Here is a 27,449-nt window from a genome sequence, read left to right on the forward strand (position 1 = left end):
AAACCTTTTTCTGTCTTTCAGATCTTCAGCTCTGTTTCAACTTTGACACGAAGAACTTCAAGATCTTCGCTGGGTCTAAAGAAGCTCAGTTCGGGTACACGGTGCAGCAGCACGAGGCGGGAGGACAGCAGTGGTGAGAATCCCGGCGTCGCATCCGGAACCCGTTCTTATAGATTCCTTCGTTTACTTTAATCCACCTGTTCATGAACTGTTTCAGGGTCCAAGTAGCTCCGAGACTCCACTGAGAGTCGGCGTGGCTGCTCTTCCAACGGTTACAGTAAAGTTTAACCCGCTGGCGTTAGCAGGACGGCACACCGCTGACAGGTGCAGTCAGGTGTAGACTGAAGTAAAAAGATGGCAGCAGCTTACAGGTGTGAAAACCAAGCTTTAAACCTGCTCATTGTAACAAGGCAGGAACACACGTTCCTGCAGGCAGGGGGCCTGCTGGCGAGGCAGCAGGCCCCCTGCCTGCTGCCTCGCCAGCAGGGGGCGACACCTGTAAAGTCTGACTGAAGGAGGTTTATGTGAAGATGCGCCTGCAGAGCTCAGTGAAGTCTTCCCTCGTGAGTTTCAGGCCTGAATTAAACGTGATGTCCATCTCTCGGTTTCTTGCTCGTCGTGTCCGGCCGGCGATGTCGAAGCGCTCCATCGCGAGGCTTCAAACACGTTTGCTGGACAGAGTTTTAAGAAAGTGTTCTCGTCTCCTCGGGGAGGCTCAGCTCAAGCTGAACATCTCCTCCAGGTGAGGACAGAATAGATGGTGTCTGCATGTCTGCGTGTCTGGTTGAGGATGAAAGATAATGGCTGGGTGCTGGGATTTACTGGAGGCTGCGGCCCGTCTGAAGGCAGCAGGTTTGTATGTTCTGGGCCATGGAGCTGAAATACCTTTGACTTGGAACGCCGCTCGTCTGTTTCCGTCCTCCCTCTGCACCGTGGCCGTGAATTATGTCGAGATCATGTTAGGATGACACATTTTCCACCAACGAGACTGAAACGTGGAACATTTTTCTGCAGAGCATGTGGACATTATTTATAGTTCTTACTGCTGAAAATCCAGATTTCATAACGCAGGTCGTCACTCTCGCGTTCTCGTGCAAACACTCGTTCCTGTACAGTTTGTCCTTGGCTCCCCGCTCAGTCTGCTCTCCCATCCTTCATCTTTATATTTTCAGCCTTCGTGGACTCTCAGCGGGCCTTCAGAGGAGATGAGGTGTGTTAAAGTGGGATGAAAGAAGACGACTTTAGAAAGAAATATGAAAATACAAAGAAGCTTCAGATAAACACGGAATAAAAATGAGATATTAGGAACACTGAGAAACGGATCAAGTCTTGGTGACTAAAACTCTGCACAGAGCTGTGGGAAAGTATCTGATATTAGACAAAGGAAACCACAAAACCACTTTTCAAATGATTTCATTCATTAAGGGAACAAAGTGATCAAACCTACCTGCCCTGTGTGCAAAAGTAACTGCCCCCTACACCTGGTAACTGGTTGTTCCACCAGCAGGAACAGCAGTGCTGTGTTTGTGATGCCTTTGTGAGTCTTTCACGTCACTGTGGAGGAAATTTGGTTGACTCATCTTTGGAGGATTGTTTGAATTCAGACATGTTGGAGGTTTTTCCAGGATGAACGGTTGTTTAAGGTCATGCTGATTCTGACCACCCCGAGACCTTCATTTGGATCATTGTCCTGCTGCCTGAGTGCTCTTGAGCTTCATGGCATGAACTGATGGGAGGACATCCTCCTTCAGGATGGCAACAGTGAGTCGTCCTGGAGCAGCAGAGCAGCCCAGACCATCACACGACCACCGTGTCTGCTGCTGCTGTGATGGTGTCTCATCGGATGTGACGGGGCTCAAACCCCCTCTGGGATCATCCAGATGTTTTCTGGCAGATGTGAGATGAGCCTTGGGCAGCAGTGGTTTTCTCCTTGAACTCTCATGGAGGTCATTTTTGCCCCGTCTCTTTCTCATTGTTGAATCATGACCTCTGACCTTAACTGAGCAGAGTCGATATTGTTCTGCGACCTCCTGGATGAGCCGTCGAAGCCGCTCCTGTGAAGGTTCAGCTCCGCAACGGCTCTCACTGTGGTTCACTGCACTCCCAAAGCCTGCAACCTTTCAGACTGATCACGTCACTGACTTTGGTTCTTTAGATCTTGGCATGATGTGCTGCTGTTTGAAATCTTTTGAATAAAGTTCAGAATCAGTGGAAAGAATGAAACGATTGGCAGCGTAAGCGAGTGTTTGTTCGGCACCTGGGAATCAGAAGGGCCCGCTGCAGAAAATGAAACAGCAGAAACCTGCGAGCACTTCGTTAATTATCAGAAGGTCACGCTGTTGTTTTCCTCTCAGCGTCTGTCTGCGGTTGCAGGTGAGATTGTCCAACAGTTTATTTGTTATCTGGAAACTCTTTCAGCCGTGACGCATACCTCGCGATCCTCCAGGATTACAGAATCGCTCTTCCTTTTGAAGTCTCAGGTAAACAAGTGGAAAGTATTTGCATTTGTCTTGCGAGCAGTCTCTCCTGCATCTGGAGGCGGAGCGCCGGATCTGGAAACTATGTGTTGTGGTTTGTTATTCCCCAGCCTCCCTCTGTGAAGCCCATCACGCCGCTCGCCTCCGTGTGTGTGTGTGTGTTGTAAAGGGGATCTGACATGGTAATTCAGCAGCATTGTTTTTCTGCATGGTGATATCTGCATTTCAGGTGATTGGCTTCTAAGCAGACACTGGGCACAGAGGCATAATCCTCGCCTTCTGTCTTCCCAGTTGTCCTCAATATTCCTCAGTTCATGGGAGAATTCTTTGTACCAATAAACCGTCAGGCTCTGTGACTGCCGCCTGTTACCTGTTTCGGCCGTGATCAGTCATTTTTCCTGCTCTGTATATTGATGAGGTTTAAAGTCCTGTTTGTTCAGGTTAATAAAAAGATTGTGGTTCAGGTCAGAGTACTCCTTTTCATAGAAATGACATTTATTATTTTGGTTTCATGAAGCTCCAGATGTTTTCAGTGGGTGGCGGTCTGCAGCTGGACGCGGTCCACTGAAATAGTGAATGGACGCTTTATACTACATGTCTCATTCACACAAGCACTTCCTCTACACCTGCGTACTTTCTATCTAACACTCACACTCCAGTGGACTCATCGGGAGTACCTGGGCTTCACAGACACATTAGCATGCAGACTGGAGCAGCCAGGGATCGAACCGTCAACCTTCAGGTTAACAGATGATCATCTGGTCTGCTTCCTGATCTACAGGCAGCCCAATATAAGAGAAATAGGAAAGACTTTCTGTCAAACAGATGTTGTAGGGATAGATCTCAGGGATGCTGCTCTGACCTGAGTGCTGACCATCAGCCGGAGATTTCACTTTCTCTGCTGGAGGTCGGTCACACAAGAGCGAGGCTTTGGTCAGAAGTTGTCCTTTGAACGTATTTGTGTAGCAGCATAAACATTCAGGACACGTCAGATTATTTTGGGAGAAAAGGCTGTAGGAGCCCCGGAGCGTTCCTCTCCTCTGTGGACGGCTCAGCTGGAGCGCTCTCGAAGCTCAGCGTGGGTTGGTCGCAATTCTGTTAGGTCGCATTTTAATGCAGCGGGTACTCACAGGAGTGAACTGTCCACATGCAGGGTTGAGAGCATGAAGAGAAGCTGTGGTCTCCTCACTGGCAGCTCCATGTTCCTCAGTGCCTCGCTCACTGCGTAGAGACGCCGACGCTGCCATGAGAGTGAGGACGAGCCCGCTTTGACCAGGAAGCTGTTTTCATCGTTTTAAAGTGGCTTCATTAGTTTGATTCTTCCTTTAAACGTCTCTAAGACAAATGATCCCTGATATCGATTTCAGAAAATGTGCTGATAGCTCGCGTGCATTACGGTGGATTGTGTGAAACCTTTCAAATATGTTGAAGCAAAAACTGGAAACTGTTTGCTGAAAAAGGTCACCTGAGTCTGTAACATTAGAGGAAATGTCCTCATGCATCTCTTATCGACTCTATTTGTCCTGCGTGTCCTGGTTTGGATATTTATCTGGTTTTGTTTAACCGTGTGCAACATGAGTTTCACTTTTTCCTCATCATAGTCCCAAAGCGCAAAAATTACAGTGTAAAAGCAGCGTAATCAGAGATTAGTCATCCTCGTTTTCCCTTCTTTGTTCTGCATTAATCTGATCTGCTGTCTGTGATTCCCTCGAAGGACGAGTGAGGACTGATTACTCACTCACCGATTGGTTCAGGTGCGTCTCCATTCGTCTGCTCACATTTCAAAATTTCATCAAAATTCATAAAATAACAACAAAACTGCAACACACTCGAGTGTCGCTCCACTTAGACAGCAGACGTGTTGCTCATCAGGTGGTTGAAAGTAACAGAGAGCAAACATCTGCCTCGTTTACATGTGTGAGAGCGACGGCTCAGAGTCGACACCGAAGGACACACTGTCAGACCTGTGGTGACCTCAGTTACATCTGAGGTCAAACCTCCCGCTGTGTGTGCGTTTCCTCAGCCAGGATTCAAGCTGTTGTCCGTGCGTGTGTGTGTGTGTGTGTGTGTGTGTGCCATCAGAGGCCGAGCTGCTACCAGAGGCTCCGACTTGCATTCCTTCAGTAACAGCCAGCTGCAAGACATCTACTCTAATGAAGCTAAATGTGAAAGAGCAACAAAAGGTGCTGCAGGAGAGCAGATGCAGGCAAAAATAAAAACAAGTTCATCACAAATCCAAAATAAAATCACAGGAACTGATTATTATTTATTTGTATTTAAATAATTAATTATTAAGGAAAATGTGCTTAGTATGAATCTCTACCATGCCACCTACATTTTATTTGACCACACTCGATTAAATTCAATGTTTTAAACAGTGAAAGTTTGTTACTTTGAACAAAATTTACATGTAATTAAATTATCTATGTTGGGCAGGACAGGATGTACGCAGGGGAAAGCACAGGCTGTTACCAAAATAAAACAGGAAGTGACGGATGGAGAACTCGAGGAGAGATGAAGAGAAAGACAAGCGATGGCCTAAAAGTTTGGCATCACCAAGTAAAGATCTTGGAATAAATGAACACTTGTTTTCATATAAAGTGATCATAAAAGCTGTGACGTGAGGTCATCGTCTCTTATGTTCACGATGGGGGAACGAGTGGCATCATGGCTGAGGCTGTCTTCCACACAGGCTGGTTTGGGCTCTTCGGTGGTGGTCAGCTGGGATGTTTGTGCAGGAACAAGGCCAGAGCCTGTTTCTTTTCTCCAACATGACAATGATCCAAAGCAAAGCTCCAAAACTTCGGCCGCCCTGCTCACTCCACGTGGAGTGAGCAGGGCGGCCGAAGACAAAGACGAAGAGGTCATAAAAGCAATCAAACCTGTGAGAGGAAAGCTTGGGTTGACTTGTAATCGGATTACTCCAGAAAGTCTGCAACACTGTAATTGTCTGATAGAAGATCACCACTTTTAACTCCAGCAGCGTCTACGCTGGTAGATTTATCAGGCTTCACCTTCGAGCTGTTGGTTTCTGGGAAAACATCCCGGAGATCATCAATGAAATGACAAAGAGTCCCGTAAAGCAGCAGCAGAAGAGCCCGTGCAGTTTGAAGTTTCACCGAAAGCTAAATAACATCACCTGCTCAGGAAGTGATCAGCATGGCGGGATGATGTCAGCGGCTCGGAGGCGTGCTTCTGTCTGCAGGATGTGAACCCGGGCCGCCTGCGTTCTGGGATGTGGTTTGTCAGCGCTGCTTTTCCGCCGTTTGATGTGGACAGGAGACACTTTAGCAGATTGAGGGTTAGCGCTCTGCCGCAGCAGCTCCTCTGGTATGTGAGTCAGCCCTCTTCCCAGAACCGCCACTAAGGCCACATGTGGTGGCGTTTACGCCGGTTAACACTAATGACCCGCCTGCTGAGTGTAACTGTGGCAGCAGGATCTGTGTCTAACATGACCGCTGCCACGAGGACTGACCTCTGAGGAGGGGAAGTGAAAAAGTTTCTGTACGTGGAGAAAAATACCAAGAAGGTCTGTGATTTAAAAGCAGCTCATACTGGGCCAAAACCCAAGCAAGAGCAATTAAAGGATTAACAGACCACAAAACATAACGTTTTCATATCAGACACACACTGTAGGCTGTTATAGCTCTGAGTGGAGTGGAGGCTGTGAGTGATGGTGCAGAAACCTCCTGTTCTGTCTTTCACAGCTCCTGAACGCTCGGGCTAATCCTAGCACCCACCCCCTCTTTGCTTTGAGCCTGGACAAAGACAATGACATAATGCTTCAGGTTACACACACTTAAAGAGCAAAGTAATCAGATTTCTCAAGTTCAGTTGGTAACATAGTACAGCTCGCAACTAAGGGTGTAATAATTAATTTTATTTATAATTATAAGGTCATTATATTTACCTACAAATATTAAAAGTCATGAGCTTTGTGAGCTGTGTTATAAAGTGTACGTGCGGCAGTCCAACAGCTCGGCTTTGGATATCTAACCATATAAAACCAGTCTGATACCGGCGTTCGTCTATATGTTCTTTTTCTAGAATTCGTGACTTTTGCATTAGAAATAAAGTTTGTGATTCAAACTGTGTGCGTGGTTGCAGGTTGCTGGTTGGAGCTCCCTTTGAGTCCACGGGGAAGAAGCAGACTGGCGATGTGTACCGATGCCCGCTGGACGGCAGGAACTCTGCAAACTGCAGCCGACTCAACCTGGGTGAGCAGCAGTGCATGAATATTGATGAACAGGTGCTCTCAGGTGTGTAAACTGTCACAGAGGTCAGAGTAAAACCTGCAGGGGGAAGGTCGTGGACCTCATGGTGAAGACATTTTCACCATGGTGTCATCACCTTGGCCTCAGGTTTCATGTCGGTTTGTTGCCACCTCCGGCTCGCTGCTTTGTCGGCCCTTTAAAGTGGAAATGCTGCTGCATGTAGGAATGCTTCCATTAGATGTTTCAGACAGCAGGAACTGCTACAGGAAGGAAGCTTCAGGACTTTCACAGGAAAACACACTAAAACATTCAACTTAAACTCACAAAGCATCTACTCTGGCTGTGATCAGGGAGACTCACTCTGAACAACGTGTCTGAGAGGAAGGACAAGATGAGGCTGGGAATGACGCTGACCTCCAACCCCAAAGACAGCAGCTTTGTGGTGAGTCCCACTGAAAGAGTTCATCACGATGAAGTCACGGCCAGAATCAAAGCTAAGGTAGAGGCCTTAAAGAACAGAGCAGAGGGAAGTGAAACCAAACAGTCACCATTGTTTTAACAGCTCAGCACTTATAGTTTTTACAACATACTTGTATTAAAAATGGTAAACGACTCATATTTATATAGAACTTTGAGTACTTAGTACTCTCTTACTCCAAAGCTTAGTCAACCTTTCCCTAAAGTGCTTTTCACCTAACATTTACAGTCAAGGAAACTTTAACATGCAGGCTAGAGGAGCTGAGGATCGAACCCATAACCTTCTGATTAGTAGACAACCCGCTCTACCTCCTGAGCCACTAAAAAGCACCAACAGCACAAACACCGTCCAGAGCTTCTGCTGTTGTCACTGGTTTTGTTTTATTTCATGTGTTTCTGCACTTCACACCAAGTCATTAAGCTTTGATTTTCTTCCTTCCTCTTGTGTTTGTCCGCTCGGTGTGTGTGCTGCCTCAGACCTGCGGTCCGCTCTGGTCTCACGAATGTGGGAGTTCCCTGTACAGCACTGGGATCTGCTCCAGAGTCGGTCGAAACTTCAAGCTGTCCAACACCATCGCACCTGCCCTGCAGAGTAATCAGCACACTTCCATCACCTATGCATCCATCTGTCCATCCAGTTTCTAACTTTCTTTTACAATCTTGTAGGGTGTGAGACGTTCATGGACATTGTGATTGTTCTGGATGGTTCTAACTCCATCTACCCCTGGTATGAAGTTCAAGACTTCCTCATAAACATCCTGCACAAGTTCTACATCGGACCAGGTCAGACACAGGTTAGTTTATCTCTTGATCAGAACCAGATAAAGTGAGCGTTTCCTGACCTATCTGCACACAAAGACTGTGGTGCCTTTAACCCTCTGAGGTCTGAGTCATCATCAATGACCGACTCTAAACCCCACACAGCCAGAATATGCAATTCTTGTTTTTATTATATTGTCATGCCAGGTTTTTCCAGTCTGGGAACAAGGAACACCAAAACTATTCACATTTTCCCCAAAAACTCAATTTTGACCTTCTCCAAAATGTTGGGTTACCACTGATGGCGACTTAGATCTCAGAGAGTTCATCTGTTCATAGTTTGAAGGTGACAGGTGCTGCATGAGTGGTTTATTGTTCATGTGGACAGAGCTGTATTTTGGCTGCAGGTGGGAGTCATTCAGTACGGCTCTTCGGTCGTCCACGAGTTTACACTGGATGAGTATCAGACGGTGGAGGACGTAGTGGACGCTGCCAGGCGCATCGACCAAAGAGGTGGTGAGGAAACGAGGACGGCATTGGGAATCAACGTGGCCCGGTACGACACCAAATTATGACCCCAAACAGAAATGGGCTGGGCCCACACAAACTTACCCTTAAATAGTTACTGGTCTGATACCATTACCCACCTACTCTGAGCAACCCTGAGAGTTTCAGTCATTTACTCATGTTGGGAAAATGGATTGAACCAAAGTTTCCTAGTGTATAATTTACTAAACCTACCAAAATTAAACCAGTCAGAACACTAATTACTTCCATATGGCAAAGTATAAAAGTTATCAAACATGAACCCACAGATGAAGCATCTCCAGCATTTTTCAGCCAAAGCAAGTTTTTCTTTCCTCATCAGCTTCTGGAGGTCGTAGCTCCTGTTTCTTTTTCTTGGCCTCGTAGCTAAAGGCCAAGGATTTCCAAAAGACTGCATGTTTGAGTCTCTCCGAGACGACTACCAAGAAAAGTCCAAAGCAAGCTCTACAAAAGGATGAAAACTAACAAAGTGCCTTCACAGAGGATTTAGATAATGTTAGCAACCAAGCTACACCAGCAGGTACATTAAGCAGCTAGCTAAGATTAGCCAGAACAAGCGTTCAGAGCTTTGAATCTTCTGAACTTCATCCGATGTTCCTGTGCAGATCCGAGGCGTTCCAGCGCGGCGGCCGGCCGGGAGCTCAGAAGGTGATGATTGTGATTACAGACGGTGAATCACATGACAGTCCTCACCTGGTGCAGGCCGTCACAGACAGCGAGAGAGACAACATCACCATGTATGCCATCGCTGTGAGTCTTAGCCCCAGACCCCCCACCCCCACCCATCGAGCTCTGTTTCTATTGGTTGTCTCTGGACTTACCAAGCTCTGACTAACATCCTGTTTCCTCTGCATCTCCTGCAGGTTCTGGGTTATTACAACCGCCGGGGCATCAACCCCGAAGCCTTTCTAAAGGAAATCAAGTTTATTGCCAGTGACCCCGATGAGATGCACTTCTTCAACGTGACAGATGAATCTGCGCTGAAGGACATTGTGGACGCTCTGGGAGAGAGGATTTTCTCTCTGGAAGGTCAGCTAACATTTATCCTGTTAAACCGTAGTATTTACAGAAAAGCGGAATCCATCGTACTAACGAGCATTTCACAATTAACTCTGAAAAGTATTATCTAATGATATTCATTAAAGTGTAGCAGGAGGACTGGAGTGTCTGGAGGGAAAAGTTAAGTCATCTTTGTTGTTTGTCCGGTTTGCAGGAACCAGCAGTCAGGGTCGAGGGTTCGGTCTGCAGATGGCTCAGGCCGGTTTCTCCTCACATTTAGTCAAAGTGAGTGACTCACAGCTGCATTCTTACACAGTGGTAGTGATGTGTGATAAATGAAGCGCTTTCAAAAAGTTCCACAAAGCTGTCTATGAAAGGAAAAATGGTTTTCCTGTTGACCCAGTCTGTTAAATTCAACACGCAGAGCACTCTGAGTGCAGAAACAGGTGCAGGTACATATTTGTCACACTGATGTGTTTCAGATCATCAAACAAATTCTAACAATAGACAGATAACCAGAGTAAATACAGTTTTTAGAGGACGAGTTCATATTTTAAAAGAAATGAAAAACATCAAAAATGTCATTTAAGTAACAAAGGACTTAGTGATGGGATATTTGGACGGCACATGGTTTTTATTGACTGAGAAAATCAAAGGACAAGTATTACTGTGATAGAAGTTTAACTTGGATAAAGCGATACAAGAATTTGTGAAGCAAAATGGAAAAGAAGATCTCTTGATTTTCCATTTTAGGATTAGATTTCAAAGATCTGTCCACTCTGGATAGAAAAAATAATAACTTCCATTAAATTACTGCTGAAGAACATCTTCATCTACTTTTCTGCATAAAATAGGGACTTGGCAAAGTATCAATTATTCAATTTCCTCAAGTTTTCTTCACTAAAGCTGAATCCAGAAAGAAGACAGGAGCAGAGCGGCGGTTTTGCCAACAGAAACTTAAATGCTGGTATCAGTATCATCCCCGAACATCCATCACCAGCCTGGTTCTGGTCCTGACAAATATCTAAAGCTGCAGGATGAGAAGCTTCGAGAAATATTTCTGTTGTTTCTCATCCAGGGAAAATCGTATCCCAGCGTCAGGGAGTGAAAATGTGAGGTGGAAACTGTGTGTGTGTAACAGAGAGCAGATGGTTTTCCTGAACGTAAAGCTGCCAACGAAATATTCATTCAGGCACGAACTCATTGGAGAATAGATGCAAATCTGCACACACACACACACACACTGACTGTACACAGACAAATATGCAAAGTGTTTCTGCTCTTAAGTTTTGGGATTAAAAAGGTAAAATGAGGCAGACTGATGAGGAAAGCAGGCATCATAGCATCATCTCTGCCTGCAGGAAAACCATCCTCAGCTCCTTCCTGCAGGTTTACTCATGCAGGGCTCAGCAGCTCAGGTCCTGCAGGCGGGACACTTTGTGGCGCTGGCACCGCCAAAAATTTGGTCACTCACTGCCGTCCTCGACTTTAAGGCCCGGAGAGACGATGACTCAAAGATTTAACAACTTTCATATCTGGACTTTACGACGGCCTGGCTGCTCACACGTGTTTTGAGACAGTTCAACTGAGTTTAAGGACGTTTCAATTCCAACATTGCCAGCAGGTTTTTTCATCGTGGGGTCTTCAGGTTTGCAGCTCAGAGCTCAATAAGTTTGTCATTAAGAACCAGACTGAGCCAAACTGGTGCTGAGAGAATGAAACTGATTATACTGGTATTCCCTGTGTAACATCTTGTCACTTGTGAACTGTTTAGGGCCTACGTCCTCATACACCCCCTTATATGGTCTTTCTATCCAGTTCTTCCTCAAGATGGAAGTCATATAAAACTGCAAGGTTTCATTTAGAAAGCAACATTTCCCAGATTTTTCTTTTCAAATAACAGTTGTTTAATGTGGCTAAAATACAACCTAACTAACCCAGGTGTTTCACCAGCCACCTGATGATGTTACTGTCCTATCAAAAGTACTCGAGTACAGTACTCAAATGGAGTCACGAGTGACTAAAGGTCCTTTAATGGGGACTTTGCAGTGCCAAAATCAGTCAGGGCCAACTCAGACCTCGCAGATGGGACTCTGTGTGCTTTCCCCAAAGGTGACCAAACCATTGCTGTCCGATGACTCAGTAACAACTTTAATATCTGGACATACAGTCAGGGTTAGAGTGGGTACCTAGAGTTTCTAGGGTCGCCCCTAAACCTCAGAGGGGGTAGTGGGAGTCCTCAAACATAGTGGGTGGTTTAGCAGTGCCTTCCCTTTAAATCCATGTTTTCTTTAGGATGGTGTTCTTCTCGGAGCGGTGGGCGCCTATGACTGGAACGGTGCCGTGCTGAAAGAAAGCAAACACGGGAAAGTTGTTCCACCGAAATCATCCTACCAGGACGAGTTTCCAGAGGAGCTGAAGAACCATGCAGCCTATCTGGGTAATATCAATATAACGCGTACAATATGATATGTGATATACCAGCCTGTAGTCCTGGACTCCAGTAGAGTAGCTCAGTTCAAACTAATTGTCCTGAATCTGGTCTGTGGGTCTTCAGAAGGAATGGTGAGCACAGGGGTTGTATAGCTGCGATACATGAGATCACTCTAAGGCTGTGCCCTCTATGATGTCATACAGATTCAGTAGTAGAAATAAAACATGATAAACTGACTGTTTAGAGCAGTCTGAAGTGTGTGTTTGGCCCATTCTGGTCACATTACTAGAAACTTTAGTCAGGTTTAATGGGAACATCCCCCTTTGGAACAGGAAACATATGACAGGAAATAAGAAAATGCAGAGTCGGTCTACTTTAAGCTTTCTTACCTTGGAAGAACCAAAGGAAATAGGTCTAACAAAATGGAACGGTCCATATGTGCAAGTCAAACTAATCAGTTTCTGTTTTTCATCTTCTTTCAGGGTACTCGGTGGGTTCACTCATTTCATCCCGCGGCTCTCAGCTTTATGTAGCTGGAGCTCCAAGATTCAACCACACTGGAAAGGTGATCATTTTCACCCTGAAGAACAGTGGAGACCTGACCATCTGGCATGCACTGCTGGGAGAGCAGGTGTGTTTTAATCATTAGAAACCACTGTGACCATATTTGAATGAATTAAACCTGGTGGACGTTCAGATCTCTCTTCCTTGGTGTAATATCTTGTTTCTTTTCTATGGTTTATTGGTGTTTTTGTCTAGATTGGGTCATACTTTGGCAGTGAGTTGCTATCGATGGACGTTGACAGTGACGGACAGACTGATGTCCTCCTGGTGGCAGCACCCATGTACTACAGCCATGGCTGGGAGAGAGGCAAGGTTTACATCTACTCTGTTACACCGCAGGTATAAAAACCACGCACTGCTGCAAAGGAGCAACCAATTTCTCTGTAACTGTCATTATAGCAGAAGAAGTTGTCACAAGATGATAACCCCACGCAAGAGTCATGGACAAATTATGAGACAAAAGGTCCTGTGCACAGATTGGTAAAAGTACCTCAACCCCCACTGACTGAGCTTTATCTAGTTTTATCTCTTCAGGTTCTCAAAAAAGAAGACAGCTGGACTTCTTTAGGCTCAAACCTAAAGAAGTCCAGCTGTCTCCTTTTTCAAGCTCTTAAAACTACCATGTCCTGGATGACTGAGAGCCACACAGGTTCAACCGGTGGTCAGTTTGCTGGTTTTTGTGATTATTTTGAGTTTCTTTCTTCTCCTGATTGGTTTCTGTGTCCTTTTGATTGTTTTTCACCTGTTTTAAAACGGTGAAAAAGAGTTGCAGAATTATCTGTCTCTTTGTGATTGTTTGTTGGACTGACCTTCCAACAACAAATGTGAACTATGACTTCAAACAAAGCCTTGTTCATGCCCCAGCTGTGTGCTGTTAGGCCTGTTCAGTAATCTGTCCATGACTGGATTGAAATTACTTTTTTAAATGAAACCTTGATTAATAAAGAACAAAACCTGAAACAAAATTTTTTTTATTTCTGTCCAGACGTCGTTTGTCCTGCAGGGGGTGCTGGAAGTGTCTGACCACTCCCAAAACTCCCGTCTGGGCTCAGCGTTGGCTCAGGTACCTGACATGAATGGAGACGGGTTCAAAGAGCTTGTTGTGGGAGCACCACTGGAGGATGACCACCAGGGGGCAGTCTATGTCTTCCATGGCAAAGACAAAACCATCCAGCTTCAGTACAGACAGGTAACCAGTCCGGATGCTAAGGCACCTTAGCTGGAAGAGATAATGCAGCATCAGAGAGCCCAGAGAGTGTTAATCTTCTCTCGTTTTGCTTCTCCAGCGTCTGTCTGCGGCTGGTTTTTCTGCAGGTCTTCAGTATTTTGGCCAAAGCCTTCATGGCGTCTTGGACATCAATGCAGATGGACTCGTTGACCTCGCAGTGGGAGCGCTGGGAGCTGCTGTCATTGTCTGGTCAGAGCCTCATTCATAAACTGACAGATGATTTGACACTGTAAGGCTGGAAAAATGAATCAAATCTGCATTCTTTCTAAAGGCCAGCAGGGGGCGGCTCCTCTGAAGTCTGGCTGTAGAAGTTTATGAGAAAATGAGCCTACAGCTCACTTAAATACTGACCTTTACTAAACACTTGTGATGAGTTTAAGCTTTAATGACTGTTCAAAGCATCTTCAACACAACATGATGTCTATTCACTAAACAAGGGTCAGAAAGATGAGAAAGCAGGGGATGATTTAGGGCGTGGCTAACTTGTGTTTGACAAGTCACCTCCCAATAGGTGTTTTTTCCTTCTGACAAACTCAGGCCCTCAGATTGAGCCTGTATGAGGTTGTTGCAAAGTTACAGCAACCAGACTCACGATGAGTCACCACCACCTATGAGGGATCAATGTGGTCCATAGGAAACTATAGACAGACAGACTCTTCCTATCAGATTGGAGGGCATTGCACTCACTGAGGAGTCTTTGTGAAACCAAACCCTAGTTTAAGTACATCCAGTAAAACCGAGTTATGCGGTACCTGACTCTCCACAGTTTTGGAACTCCTAATCGATAAGCAGAAACACTCATAATAAGCATGCTTCATCCCTGCAGGTCTCGTGGTGTGGTGCAGATTCAGGCTAAACTAACCTTTGAACCCGAGAAGGTCAACATCTTTAACAAGGACTGCCAGCGAGGAGGGAAGGAGGTCACCTGCATGTCCGTGACCGTCTGTCTGAGTCTGGGCTTCAGGACAAAGACCAGGACGAAGACCAGGAAAGATGTTGGTAGGAGTACACAAACATGTCCGCTTATTCACCCGTGTGGGATTTGATCACCACACTGAAAAGGTCCTGCCTCAGGTTCAGGCATGTTTTCCTCAGAAAGGACATTTAAATCAATCTCAAATGAGTTTTTGAATCAAATCAAAAAACTGGATCCACACATAGAGTTCAAAGATCCAGAAACATTATTATCACTTTGATCCTCTGATTGAAGGAGAGGTCAGAGGTCAAATGTGACATATTTCAAATGCAATGGTACGTTCTATATGTTGACAACACACAGCACAGTTGCAGGGCTCTAGAGTGCGACCAATTTGGTCGCAAATGCGACCAAATTTTTCAATGGTGCGACTAAAAAAAATATTTGGTCGCACCAGTGCGGCCAAATAACAAAAGGTAACAAAAAAAACAAATAATCTCTGCAACTCTCCGTGTGGTCAACAACAGACACACATTATGCCCCTATCGTGGACTAAACCAATCAGAGATAGTCAGGGGCGGGACCTCTCTGATTGGCCGTGGTCCAGTTGAAAGTGCAGGTGGAAGAGAGAGCGCGGAGAGCTGAGGTAAGCTGCTGCTCAGCTCGTGTCAGAAACGCCACGTCCACACTGACAAAAAACGGGTCGATATTTGGTCCAATCAAACAGAGGTTGAGTAGCTTGAATAAAGCGATATCGATTCATTAAATCCTGAATCAACTTTTAAATATAACCGTGTTTTGCCAGAAACGCCAGATTCTCAAATTAAAGCTCACAAAACTATTTCAACAACCACCAAACAGCAAATGAGAGCAGCTACACGGATTCCACACAAAGACGTAAACAGAGAGCGGACCCGACGCATCAGAATCAGCTTTTTCTTTCTCGGCTTTCTCACCCCACGGCCCGCAGACGGACACGCTGTCGGAGCTCAGCGATTCTGATGCGTCGGGTCCGCGCTGTGTTTACGTCTTTTTTGCGCTGATTCTGAGCTGCAGGTTTTGTCTCTCTCAGACCAAAATTCGCCGAGCCAGCAGCAAAAGAAGCAGCAAACTACGCTTCACATTTGATCAATGTCGTCATGAGTTTTGCTGTTTTGCTTCCATCACGATAAAAATCACACTTCATGCACAGCTCTCTCTCTCTCTCTCTCTCTCTCTCTCTGTACTTCAAGAACAGTTTCCCGTCTCAAATCTCTGTTTTCTGCATTATTCATTCGCTTATTACCCACCAGTCTACCGTTGTTTACAGCGCTGTCGGCCGCTGTCTTTTTCTTTTCTTTTTCTTTTTTCACTTAAATGACCTCGGACAAGAAAGCCTAGTTTCTGCTGTTCAATACTGAAGAAATTTAAACTTTTTAAAATTATGCAAAATTGCAGAATATTGCAGAATATTTTTAAGGTTATCTGCTATAAAAAGCCAGGCCAGGAAAATCTCCTTCATGTTTTTCTGTGTTTTATTCTCAGTTACTTTCACACAAAGGCATCTGCTGTGATGTTCACAATTCTGATGAAGTCTCACATGTATCAGTGCTGATAAATGATCAGAATTATAATATTTCTGACTGTCTGAGGCTAAACTGAATCGAATCAGGACTTTGAGAACCGGAATCGAATGGATTATAGAAATCAGTGATGATACCCAGCCCTAGTGAGCAGCCTAGGCCTGACAGAAGTGGATGTAGCTGTGGGTAATAAGAAAAAAAGGAAAGAACTATTGATAACTTTTTTGTTAAGTTAAGGCCTGATCCGTCTGAAATTCATAGCCAGCTCTGACACGGTGCCATCAACCTCTGAATGCTGAAAAAGCAGCAGTGTATCCAGAAAACACATTATATGCTGCAATAAATGCACTGCCCAAGTGTCCCCTCTCCCCACTGCCTTTCAGCAGCATGCAACAGCAAACAGGTCGTCAGGCCAAGATGATGATTAAGTTTAACATTTTCTACAATATTGACAAAGCACTTTAAGCACAAGTTTGTTAGTTAATAATTTAGAAATGAATATTGTCTGTATGGACTTCCCCCCCAAAGAAAGTGCACATGTAAAACTGCGGTGTTAAGTAATGCGGTTGAAAAATTTGAGTGCGCCTAACTTTAAAAAGTTAGTCTAGAGCCGTGAGTTGTAATGATTATAGTTTCTAAGTTCTGAGGATTTTTGTTAACTTTCCACTGACAAATCGTGAAGGCGACCTTGAAGATCTCGGTGGATGGAAGTCAAATTTTAATGGATTGTTGACATCACCCCGCCCTACACCTCGACACCACTAGCTCCCTCACCGGAGGTAACTATGGTGCATCATCTTATCTCTGGAATCTGGCCCAGAGGAGACGCAGCACCCATCTGAGAGGGAAATGTACATCCTAGGACTTGTGCCTAGAGACCTAAGCCTAGCAGCAAAGCTGGACGAGGTCCAGGGGTGAAGGAGAAGATGACTTTGAACGGGAGGTTGGCGTGATTCTGTCTTTAGTGTTTGTTATGAGTTACAAATCGCTTCCTTCTGTTTTTACATCTGGCAGCATTCACACTTTTCTGGAAATGAGGTCGGCCGCTAACAAAAGCCAAATTTGTGTCCAAGGAAAAAAGGTAGCAGCTAATCTGCTGTTGTGATGTCACAGTATGAGATCATCCTGGAATAGCTTCGTTCATCCAGTCTCTCTCTGAACCGGCCGAGTTCACGTGTCATTCAGCTCCCAGCTTCTATTTTCAAGGAAAAGAAGAGAAATCTGAATTCTTCTTCTAACAGCTGTGCAGTGTTGCAGCTGTGTGGACGCAGCTGTTTTCTGTCTGTGTGGAGGGAAGCTTGTCGTGGTCGCAGAGGCCCGTGCTGTTGTCGTGTCTCTGTGTGTAACCAGCTCCAGATGTTTGGGCCGGCTGCATGGAAACCTCCCTGACATGCTAACGCCGGCCAGCTGTTTAACTGTGTCGCTGCTTCTCTCTCCGTCACCTCAGACCTTCTTCACGTCTCCCTCTCCTCGAGCTCCTTATCGCCCACCCACCTCCCTAAGCGTCTAGCCTGGACTGGACGTGTAGAGAAACACAATCACGAGCGTGGCTCAGCAGATCGCAGATCTGAGCCACAGTCTGAACCTCTGTTTGATTGGACTAAATATCGACCCGTTTTTTGTCAGTGTGGACGTGGCGTTTCTGACACGAGCTGAGCAGCAGCTTACCTCGGCTCTCCGCGCTCTCATAAATCAAACTCAGTTGTTAAACAGATGAACACGAGCTCTGCAGTTACACTGTAAGTTGCTGCATCCAGCAACTAATAAGGAAGCAGGAAATGCGTCACTTCATTACTGTAGATCAAGCACTAAGAAGTAGTTGCTGTATTTTACGCGTGCGTTGCTATTATGAAAGTTTCTAAAGGCTCTCAGACTGAAGAACAGTTTGGCTGCATGCAGTTTCAGACATTTGCTGCACGCGGAGATGAAGAACACACATCGGCAACGTGTTTGTGAAAGCTCACGAAGGTCCAGATAACGGACTGACACCAGCTGCATTGTAAACATATTTATTTATTAGGATCTGCTTTAGTTTTGCCTGAAAGCACGACGAGTCCCGGACATAAACACAAACATCAGCACAACACTGAAACTTCATGAAAAGCTATGAAGGCAGTAATACAACCACATCTGAGTTCAACCTTCACAGGTATTGTTTTGATGACTTAATGAAGAACCTGAATCAGACCCAGGATCAGGGAGAGGCAGCTACCTGCCAGTTTGCAGGATCCAGATTCTTACTCTGGATGGCATTACCTTGGCCTCCAGTAACACTGTGAGGAACCTTGGAGTCATTTTTGACCAGGACATGTCCTTCAATGCACATATTAAACAAATATGTAAGACTGCTTTCTTCCATTTGTGCAACATCTCTAAAGTTAGAAATATCCTGTCTCAGAGTGATGCTGAAAAACTAGTTCATGCATTTATTACTTCCAGGCTGGACGACTGTAATTCATTATTATCAGGAAGTCCTAAAAACTCCCTGAAAAGCCTTCAGTTAATCCAAAATGCTGCAGCAAGAGTCCTGACAGGGACTAGAAAGAGAGAGCAGATTTCTCCTGTATTGGCTTCCCTTCATTGGCTTCCTGTTAAATCCAGAATTCAAAATCCTGCTCCTCACATACAAGGTCTTAAATAATCAGGCCCCATCTTATCTTAATGACCTTGTAGTACCATATCACCCTATTAGAGCACTTCGCTCTCACACTGCAGGCTTACTTGTTGTTCCTAGAGTATTTAAAAGTAGAATGGGAGGCAGAGCCTTCAGTTTTCAGGCCCCTCTTCTGTGGAACCAGCTTCCAGTTTGGATTCAGGAGACAGACACTATCTCTACTTTTAAGATTCAGCTTCAAACTTTCCTTTTTGCTAAAGCATGTAGTTAGGGCTGGACCGGGTGATCCCCTCTTGTACCTCCCAACGTGTTTATATTACACAATTTCTTTTATTTTTCATGGTCACTATGTGTTGTCTTCTGCCCCTCCCTAATCTTGAGTTCTCCCTCCCCAGTGTTGCTAAGTGGTGACCATTGATAAGCATCTGACTGTTGTGGTTTTCTCCCTAATACTGTAGATTCTTTACTTTGTCATATAAAGTACCTTTGAGGCGACTGCTGATATATAAAAACTGAGATGAATGAATATTACAGTGTACAATTCCCTCTTTACAGTGAGCTGTAAAGTTGGTGCTTGATTATGTTGTGAAACAATAGTCGGTGGACTTGTTTCTAATTCATTCCTAGAAATGCTCCTAAAACATTTTTGGAAGCATAAATGGAGCAGTTCGGACTAACGACTACAAAAGATGACATCACTTCCTTTCATATCCTCTGAAGGACCTGTAAAAGTCTGCTCTCTCTGTATTTACAGTCTCATTGTGCCACATTTAAGCCTCTGTTTCAGCTCACATTTTCCTTCTCCTCCTCCTCTTCAGCGGTCTGGTACAGTCTGCTGTTGGATGAGAGGCGTTTCCCTCCCCGGGCAGTGCTGGACGAATCGGATCGACAGCAGCCCCGAAGTTTGTTTCTGGAGACAGGAGGTCAGAGATGCGAACACCTTGGCTTCTCCGTCCAGGTCAGAAACAGCCCGGACACAATCACGGTCAAATGATTTCCATTATGTGCGAGTCCTTAAACACGAAAATGTAATACGACAAACAGGAGACGACAGATTACGGGCGTCCCATAGTTGTTGTCCTGGAGACGGGATTGCAGAAGCCAGACGAGGGGCCGGTGTTGGACCCGGACTGGCAGAGCACCCAAAGAACCGAGGTGAGAGCTTCAAACACGGGTTTGAACTGCCTGATTAGCTTCAGAGCAGGGAAATCTTTTTTCACAGAACACTTTTTATAAAGTGAAAAAAGGTACGAAATAAGTTCTTCATGTTCAGAGCAGATCAGAGTCAGCTTCTCTGAGATGCATTTTTCTGATGGGAAGATGATAATCTGAAAGCTTTGGATTTACTGGTCAATCTTTAACCCTCCCTTGTGGTCATGATCTGGGTAACAGCCTGAAGTATGAGGTCAGCTCCTCTGAGTTTCCTCTGAAAGGTGAAGAGCTCAGACATCCTGACGGAGCTCGAAGTTGGCTCCTCCTTTGTGTCAAGAGGAGCCAGTTCAGGGACTTTGGGCAACTAATCAGGCTCTTCCCTGGAGGTCGGGGTAAACTTAGAATTGCTACTTATCTCTTTTCTCTTTTTCCCTGTAGCTTCACTTCTGGAACGGATGTGAGCAGGAAGACACCTGCGTTCCTGACCTCATCCTCCACAGTCACACGGACCTGATGAGTGCTCAGTGAGTAACCCGGTCTCCACTAAACTAATCCCTCACGTGTATCCATGTAAATTATTAAGAGACTGGTAATTATTTCTGTGCTTCACCTGTAGGCAGTTCTGCAGGTCGATCGGACGGGCTGCCAGCTCCATCTGCAGCTACCAGGGGGCGTCTGAGAAGAAGCCGTTTGTCGTGGAGTCCGGGCGAAGGAGGATGGTGGTGTTTGCCCAACTGGAGAACCAGGGAGAGAACGCATACAGAGCTGCCATCCACATCTCCACCTCCTCCAACCTAATCTTCTCCAGCCTCTTAGTGAAGGTACTCAAACTTTCTGTCCTCATCCTAAAAAGGTCAAAGTGCATGCTGCATTCATGTTATGCCGCCTCTTCCCTCAGGACCAATCAGATATCCAGATTGAGTGCTCTTCTGAGGACAGACTGGCGACCCAGAGGATCTGCAACATCAGCGCGCCATTCATGAAGTCGCTGTCTCAGGTAGGGCAGAGCTATTTTCATTCAAATGATGATTTTTGGGATGAAAAAAGGATTGACCACCTGCAGTTTCCTCATTGGTTATTATTGTTGCTCTGATACAACAGCCCTTTGTTTAGGGTGATGGAGCCTCTTCCTCCTAAATATGTGGACAGGTTTGAACATCACAGATAAACAGGTTATTAGCTCATCATACCGCTGTTATACAGCCAGACTAATAACAGTGATTAAACTGGGCAGAAATATGCTGCCAATGATAGCTGCTGACTAAAATCCTTCATTACCTTAACGAGTGTCCCTGTAAACATGACCGTGATCCCCACCCCTCACTGTGAGGCCCCTCAGGGCTGCTGTGTGAATAAGACTGTGCTGGAGATTATTTCCAGCTTCCTCTTAAAAAGGCTCCGGCTGCTGGTTGGGGGGAGAACACAGCCGGAGGGAGAACGGGTTCAGCCGCAGACGACGACAGGCTGCAGTGGAAAATAAAATAAATAAAAAACACAAAACAAAGAAGCTTCACACGATGATGTGATGGAGCAGACATTTAACGTTCTGACTAAAATGTTCTAATTAAGGATGTTAGGCCAGGAGAAGGAGACGATTAAATGTTTTTTGATCCTGAGAGGATGAATTTGCACCTGCTCCTTTCCTGTCCAGGTAACGTTCAATGTGGAGTTTGAGTTCAGCCGCTACATCTTCCTGGATCACGTACATGTCGTCATGGTAACTACCAGGTAAGACAACTGAACATGTGTAATGTGATGTCACAGAAGTAAGTTAGGATTATTATTTTCTGTCCTCTGACTGACGAGATTTTATACAACAATGTTAAGGAGAACAAAAACTCCATCCTGTGATTCACAGGGTAGGATCAGGGTGATCTGGGTAGGATCAGGGTGATCGGGGGTAGGATCAGGGTGATCGGGTTAGGATCAGGGTTATCTGGGTAGGATCAGGGTGATCGGGGTAGGATCAAGGTTATCTGGGTAGGATCAGGGTTATCGGGTTAGGATCAGGGTTATCGGGTTAGGATCAGGGTTATCTGGGTAGGATGAGGGTGATCGGGTTAGGATCAGGGTTATCTGGGTAGGATGAGGGTGATCTGGGTAGGATGAGGGTGATCGGGGTAGGATGAGGGTGATCGGGGTAGGATCAAGGTTATCTGGGTAGGATCAGGGTGATCTGGGTAGGATCAGGGCGATCTGGGTAGGATCAAGGCGATCTGGGTAGGATCAGGGCGATCGGGGGTAGGATCAAGGTTATCTGGGTAGGATCAGGGCGATCGGGGTAGGATGAGGGCGATCGGGGTAGGATGAGGGCGATCGGGGTAGGATCAGGGTTATTGGGGTAGGATCAGGGTTATCGGGTTAGGATCAGGGTTATCTGGGTAGGATGAGGGTGATCTGGGTAGGATGAGGGTGATCGGGTTAGGATCAGGGTTATCTGGGTAGGATCAGGGTGATCTGGGTAGGATGAGGGTGATCGGGGTAGGATGAGGGTGATCGGGGTAGGATCAAGGTGATCTGGGTAGGATCAGGGTGATCTGGGTAGGATCAGGGTGATCTGGGTAGGATCAAGGTGATCTGGGTAGGATCAGGGCGATCGGGGGTAGGATCAAGGTTATCTGGGTAGGATCAGGGCGATCGGGGTAGGATGAGGGCGATCGGGGTAGGATGAGGGCGATCGGGGTAGGATGAGGGCGATCGGGGGTAGGATCAAGGTTATCTGGGTAGGATCAGGGCGATCGGGGTAGGATGAGGGCGATCGGGGTAGGATGAGGGCGATCGGGGTAGGATCAGGGCGATCGGGGTAGGATCAAGGTTATCTGGGTAGGATGAGGGCGATCGGGGTAGGATGAGGGCGATCGGGGTAGGATGAGGGCGATCTGGGTAGGATCAGGGCGATCGGGGGTAGGATCAAGGTTATCTGGGTAGGATGAGGGTGATCGGGGTAGGATGAGGGTGATCGGGGTAGGATGAGGGTGATCGGGGGTAGGATCAAGGTTATCTGGGTAGGATCAGGGCGATCGGGGGTAGGATCAGGGCGATCGGGGGTAGGATCAGGGCGATCGGGGTAGGATCAGGGTTATCTGGGTAGGATCAGGGTGATCGGGGTAGGATCAGGGTGATCGGGGTAGGATCAGGGCGATCGGGGTAGGATCAGGGTTATTGTAATGAGTCTTTATTTTATTTATTGTAACATTTATTATATGATATTTCATATAATATTTTATTATATTAATACTATTCTATTATTCTATTACTATACTATTAGGTCGTATTTTAACCTTAGCACAGAGATGTAAGTAACTATCTAGTTCTTCGTGGTCAATGACAAATAATTATTTAATCCCTGATCCGGTTTCATAAAATCTGCGCCGTGTTTATTAAAGAGGAAAGAATGAGGTTATGTGAGTTTTCTGCCCTGATTGCTGCAGGATTAGACTAAAAGTTATGGATGGATTTGCATGAAAGTGTTCCCAGAGGTAGCGAAGTGATTAACTTTTGGAGTCGATTAACATCTGGATCTGGATCCAGGAATTTCCAGAAGGATCATTTATGGCTGCGAGACAGGAGAACATTAGAAATTTCCACAGGAGACCAGGTGAATTCCTACCTGAACGTGTGTGATGGCGTTTTGGTGATTACTCACAGATGAATCCAGATCCAGGGACTCAGGTATCGCTGTTCAGCTTCATAAAGCAGAAGAAATAACAAGAAAACAGACGAGATGATTTAAAGACGAAAACAGTAAAACATTAAACAGACGATAAAAACTTTAAGAAATCCAGTGCATACAGGTTTGGTTTCTAAATGTTTTGTTTAAAGCCGGAAAGAGGAAGTTTGCTCCAAATAAAAGAATCGCTTCCTGTGGGAGGTTTGACTGTGATGGCGAAGGCTTGATGATTGGTGCGACCAAAGAAACACTTGGATGCGTCTGATTGGTCAGATGGAGACAGATGCATGTCATAATTTATGGACACGTGGTGGGACGAGCTCATCTTGGACAAAGTTTAAACCTTTCATTTATTTTGGTGGTATCACTTTATAACACAGCCTGGAGTGTTTGGTTGAGTATTTGTAGGTAAATATAATTAAACTATAATGTCAAATAAAATACTTTGAATTATTTGTAATTACAGATTAATTATGCCCTTAGTCGTGGGCTGTATTGTAAAGTGTTACCATTGAACTTTCAAACTTTCGTCCTTTTAAGCGTGCTTATCTGTGTGTTACTCAGTGAGGGGGATGAGGGTTACCCGGACGACAACACCAATGACATCTTCCTCCCCCTGAAATACCAAACTGAGCTCCTCTTCACCAGGTGGGTGAAGCTTTTGAGCTTTTTGTGATTTGAAAGTATAAAAAGTTGCATGTGCGCTTTCAGAAGAGTTCACGTGTGTCTGCGAATGGTTTATCCAAGCTTTCTTCCTTCTCTGGACAGAGACCCCTACCCTCCTCGTTTTGTAATCAAAGCTGACTCCCCCTCCTCCTGGGACCAATCAGACAGCAGCTCTCACACCTTCAACCTCTCCTATTACGTGAGTGAAACAAACAGTGTGCATGTGTGCAGAACGTCAGCTCTCATAAAGACATTCTGATGCGGTTCTCTCGTGTGTGCAGATTCAGAACCTGGGCCTGTTCTCGGTGCAGGACGTCCTGTTCAGGGCCGATATCTGGGCTGTGACCATGAGAGGAAACCAGCTGCTGAACATTACAGACTTCAGCATCGAACAGGTGATGCTGGAAATCGTTATGCTGTGAGAATCTCTGTTCACCGACCGCTGCAGAAACAGATGGCTCGCTTGAATGAGCCTTCCCCGTACTTTCAGGTTTTACCTTAATGAAGGATTAAATCGATTTAAAATGAAAGGCCCGCCTTTGTTGCTGCAAAGCCCTCAGCTTTCACTGTACAGGCATCACGTTTTCACTAAATTGTGAGGAGCGTGAGTGACAGCAGCGCCACCTGCCTGTCACGGAGGGTTTTCTCTTCTTCTGTCCCGTCGCCGTGTTTCTGACTTACTGTGCTGAGCTGCTTTTTTAATGTTTTGGCCCAGATTGGCGAAGCAGCAATTAAAACTATAACGGAGTCCTCCTCTTCCTCCCAGCACGCAGCGGGATCCCACTGCATGCTGCCTCACGTTAGAATGAGCAGTCCTGTCACACCTGAGGATCTGACTCACCTGTCACAGCTGGTAAGGCTGAAGGAGCCTGTTAGATTCAGGGTAACAGTGGAGTTAAACAACAGTGTTTCACAGTGTGTGTGTGTGTGTGTGTTCGCAGAACCACAGTAACAGCGTGAACATGGAGGTGCGGTGCCAACTAAACCTCCCGCCCTCCCGTGAGGTGAAGGTGACGCTCACAGGAAGCCTTCAGCTCGCCGCTCTGCTCGCCGTGAGTTCCTCTCATCTGCCGTTTTCATAAAGCGAGACAAAGCTCAGGAAACAGGAAGTCCATCAAATTCCCGACTAACCAGAAACAGGCTCAGTTTAGTGAAACTCAGATTAGCCGTAGGAGAAACCACAGGTGGCGCTCACTACCTGTTTAACTCTTTCAGGTGAAGTTCAGATCTCTGGAGCTGCTGACTGCCGCCTCCATCCAGCTGGAAGCGTCCAGTCCCGTTTTCCTCCAGGAGGACCGACCTGTCAGACAGGTGAGAGCATCAGCATCGCTCTCCCATTGGAGGACAGAGGTCACTCTGGGATGAACAGGTTTAAACTCCCAACTCTTTGTGACTGAACCGAGTGGACTTCTATCAGCTGACCTCAACGTTCACGCCAACGTTTTAAATCACCTGATCATCAGCGCTTCAGACTCACTGACATAATCAGAGCTGTGCTGCCACCTGCTGTTAAGAACGATGATTACACCCTTTTGCTTCACATTAAAAACACATTTCTGCAAAAATATTTAACCATTAATGAACCACGTGGAGTACGGAGGACCAAAGGTGCCAAAATGCAACAAATAAAATATGAAAATAAACCTAGTCCTTAATTATGTCGGAATCTATATGAAAGATAAAACCTTATTTCTGATGTTATTTCCTTTTAATTGGTTCCTCTATTTACATCCTGTGTAATTTCTCCAATTATGTATGTCTCTTTAATTTTCTATTTTTATTAATTTGGCGATTTTACATTTATTTATTATTTCTGCATATTTTTTCTATGTATTTTCTTTATTGTATCTCGTTTCATTTCTTCAAACATTTCTTTGTTCTTTGTTACACATGAAGCAACGATCGCGTCTCTGAGTGAGTTTACATTTAAAAATGGTGGAAAAGTGAAGAAAACCCCAGAAACACCTGAACTCTTCATTTTCAGTCATCAACATTATTTAATTTTGACTCCATATTTCTATGTTAAATTATACTCAGGGTTTAAGGACTTTACTAGACGGCCTGACATAAAAACAAAGAAATCTGTCAAACACTGGTTTCACACACACTCAGGTGTTTTGTGCTGTAACTGCAGATCATTCTGGACCTGAGGAAGGAGGAGGATCACTCCATCCCCATCTGGATCATAGTGGGAAGCTCACTGGGAGGTTTGCTGCTGCTGGCCTTACTGGTCCTCGCTCTGTGGAAGGTAAAAACACCCACGGAGCCTCGAACATCATCAGATTACTTCTCTGTTCATAGTGATGAATCATTCTGAGCTCTGCAGTGGACGTCTGGAAGAAACGGCTCTTCTGTCCGTCACAAACCATAAATCTTTGTTTTCTCTTCAGCTCGGCTTCTTTAACAGACAGAGAAGAAAGGAGGAAGAGGAGCAGCCTGTGGCCAATGGGAAGACGGCACAGGAGCTATAACGTGGCTGACATCACCGCCGCATCATTCCTCGCCGGCCTGCAAAGTCTTAAATTGATGTTCACGATGAAATTTAACCTGAAAGACACTGAGAAAATCCGACGACCTCACACAGGTCACCTGAACACATCACGTGCCTCCACCTGTCACTCAGGGACTGCGACCCTCACCTTAAACCCGCCTCTTCGTCCACGCGATGTGCGATTGAAGCTACTCTCCTTGATCCTCTCCACAGACTGTATATAAAAGACGGAGTCAGCATTAGAAATATTGAAGGTTTAGGATTCTTCAGCGTCGCCGACGTCTGCCTTTCATGTGAGAACTTCACAGGTGTGACGGAGGCCTCGTGATAAAGGAGAGCGATGGAGTAAATATTTAACCGGAGGCTGACGGGGCAGAAAGAAAACTACCTAACATTCGTCTGATTTCATCCTCTTAAATTGTAAATACATCCTATTAATTCTTATATATTGTAGCTGATGCACTTTTGTTTAAAAGTCAAACTTGAACTTGTGTAAATATTCACATGTATGATGAATGAGGACCGAGGCGTTACCGTCTCATACGAAGCTGTTTCCGCTCTGCCTGTTGAGTTAATGTCAGAATAAAGATGAGAAATATAAAAGGCTCGTCGTGTCCTTCTGTTCGCTCACGTTTACCTTCTTTGAAATTTGGACTCTTTAATAACCTGAAATGTTAAGA

General features: G+C 45.5%; 1 protein-coding gene across 1 annotated transcript; it reads left to right on the forward strand.

Moving 5' to 3' along the window:
• Positions 1-6,600: 6,600 nt before the first annotated feature.
• On the forward strand, positions 6,601-27,311 carry itga11b (integrin, alpha 11b). Its single transcript, XM_063477428.2, has 28 exons — positions 6,601-6,694; positions 7,042-7,133; positions 7,646-7,760; positions 7,835-7,962; positions 8,335-8,483; positions 9,079-9,223; positions 9,337-9,502; positions 9,687-9,757; positions 11,768-11,912; positions 12,389-12,537; positions 12,666-12,809; positions 13,456-13,659; positions 13,757-13,887; positions 14,525-14,697; positions 19,609-19,748; positions 19,835-19,945; positions 20,381-20,466; positions 20,559-20,763; positions 20,841-20,939; positions 21,594-21,670; positions 24,177-24,260; positions 24,381-24,477; positions 24,560-24,673; positions 25,045-25,131; positions 25,220-25,330; positions 25,494-25,589; positions 26,413-26,526; positions 26,669-27,311. The coding sequence occupies exons 2-28, from the start codon at positions 7,083-7,085 to the stop codon at positions 26,747-26,749; spliced, it is 3,273 nt and encodes a 1,090-aa protein (XP_063333498.2). The 5' UTR covers positions 6,601-6,694; positions 7,042-7,082; the 3' UTR covers positions 26,750-27,311.
• The last annotated feature ends 138 nt before the right edge of the window (positions 27,312-27,449 follow it).

This window comes from Pelmatolapia mariae, linkage group LG7, assembly GCF_036321145.2.
Source record: "Pelmatolapia mariae isolate MD_Pm_ZW linkage group LG7, Pm_UMD_F_2, whole genome shotgun sequence".
NCBI lineage: Eukaryota > Metazoa > Chordata > Actinopteri > Cichliformes > Cichlidae > Pelmatolapia > Pelmatolapia mariae.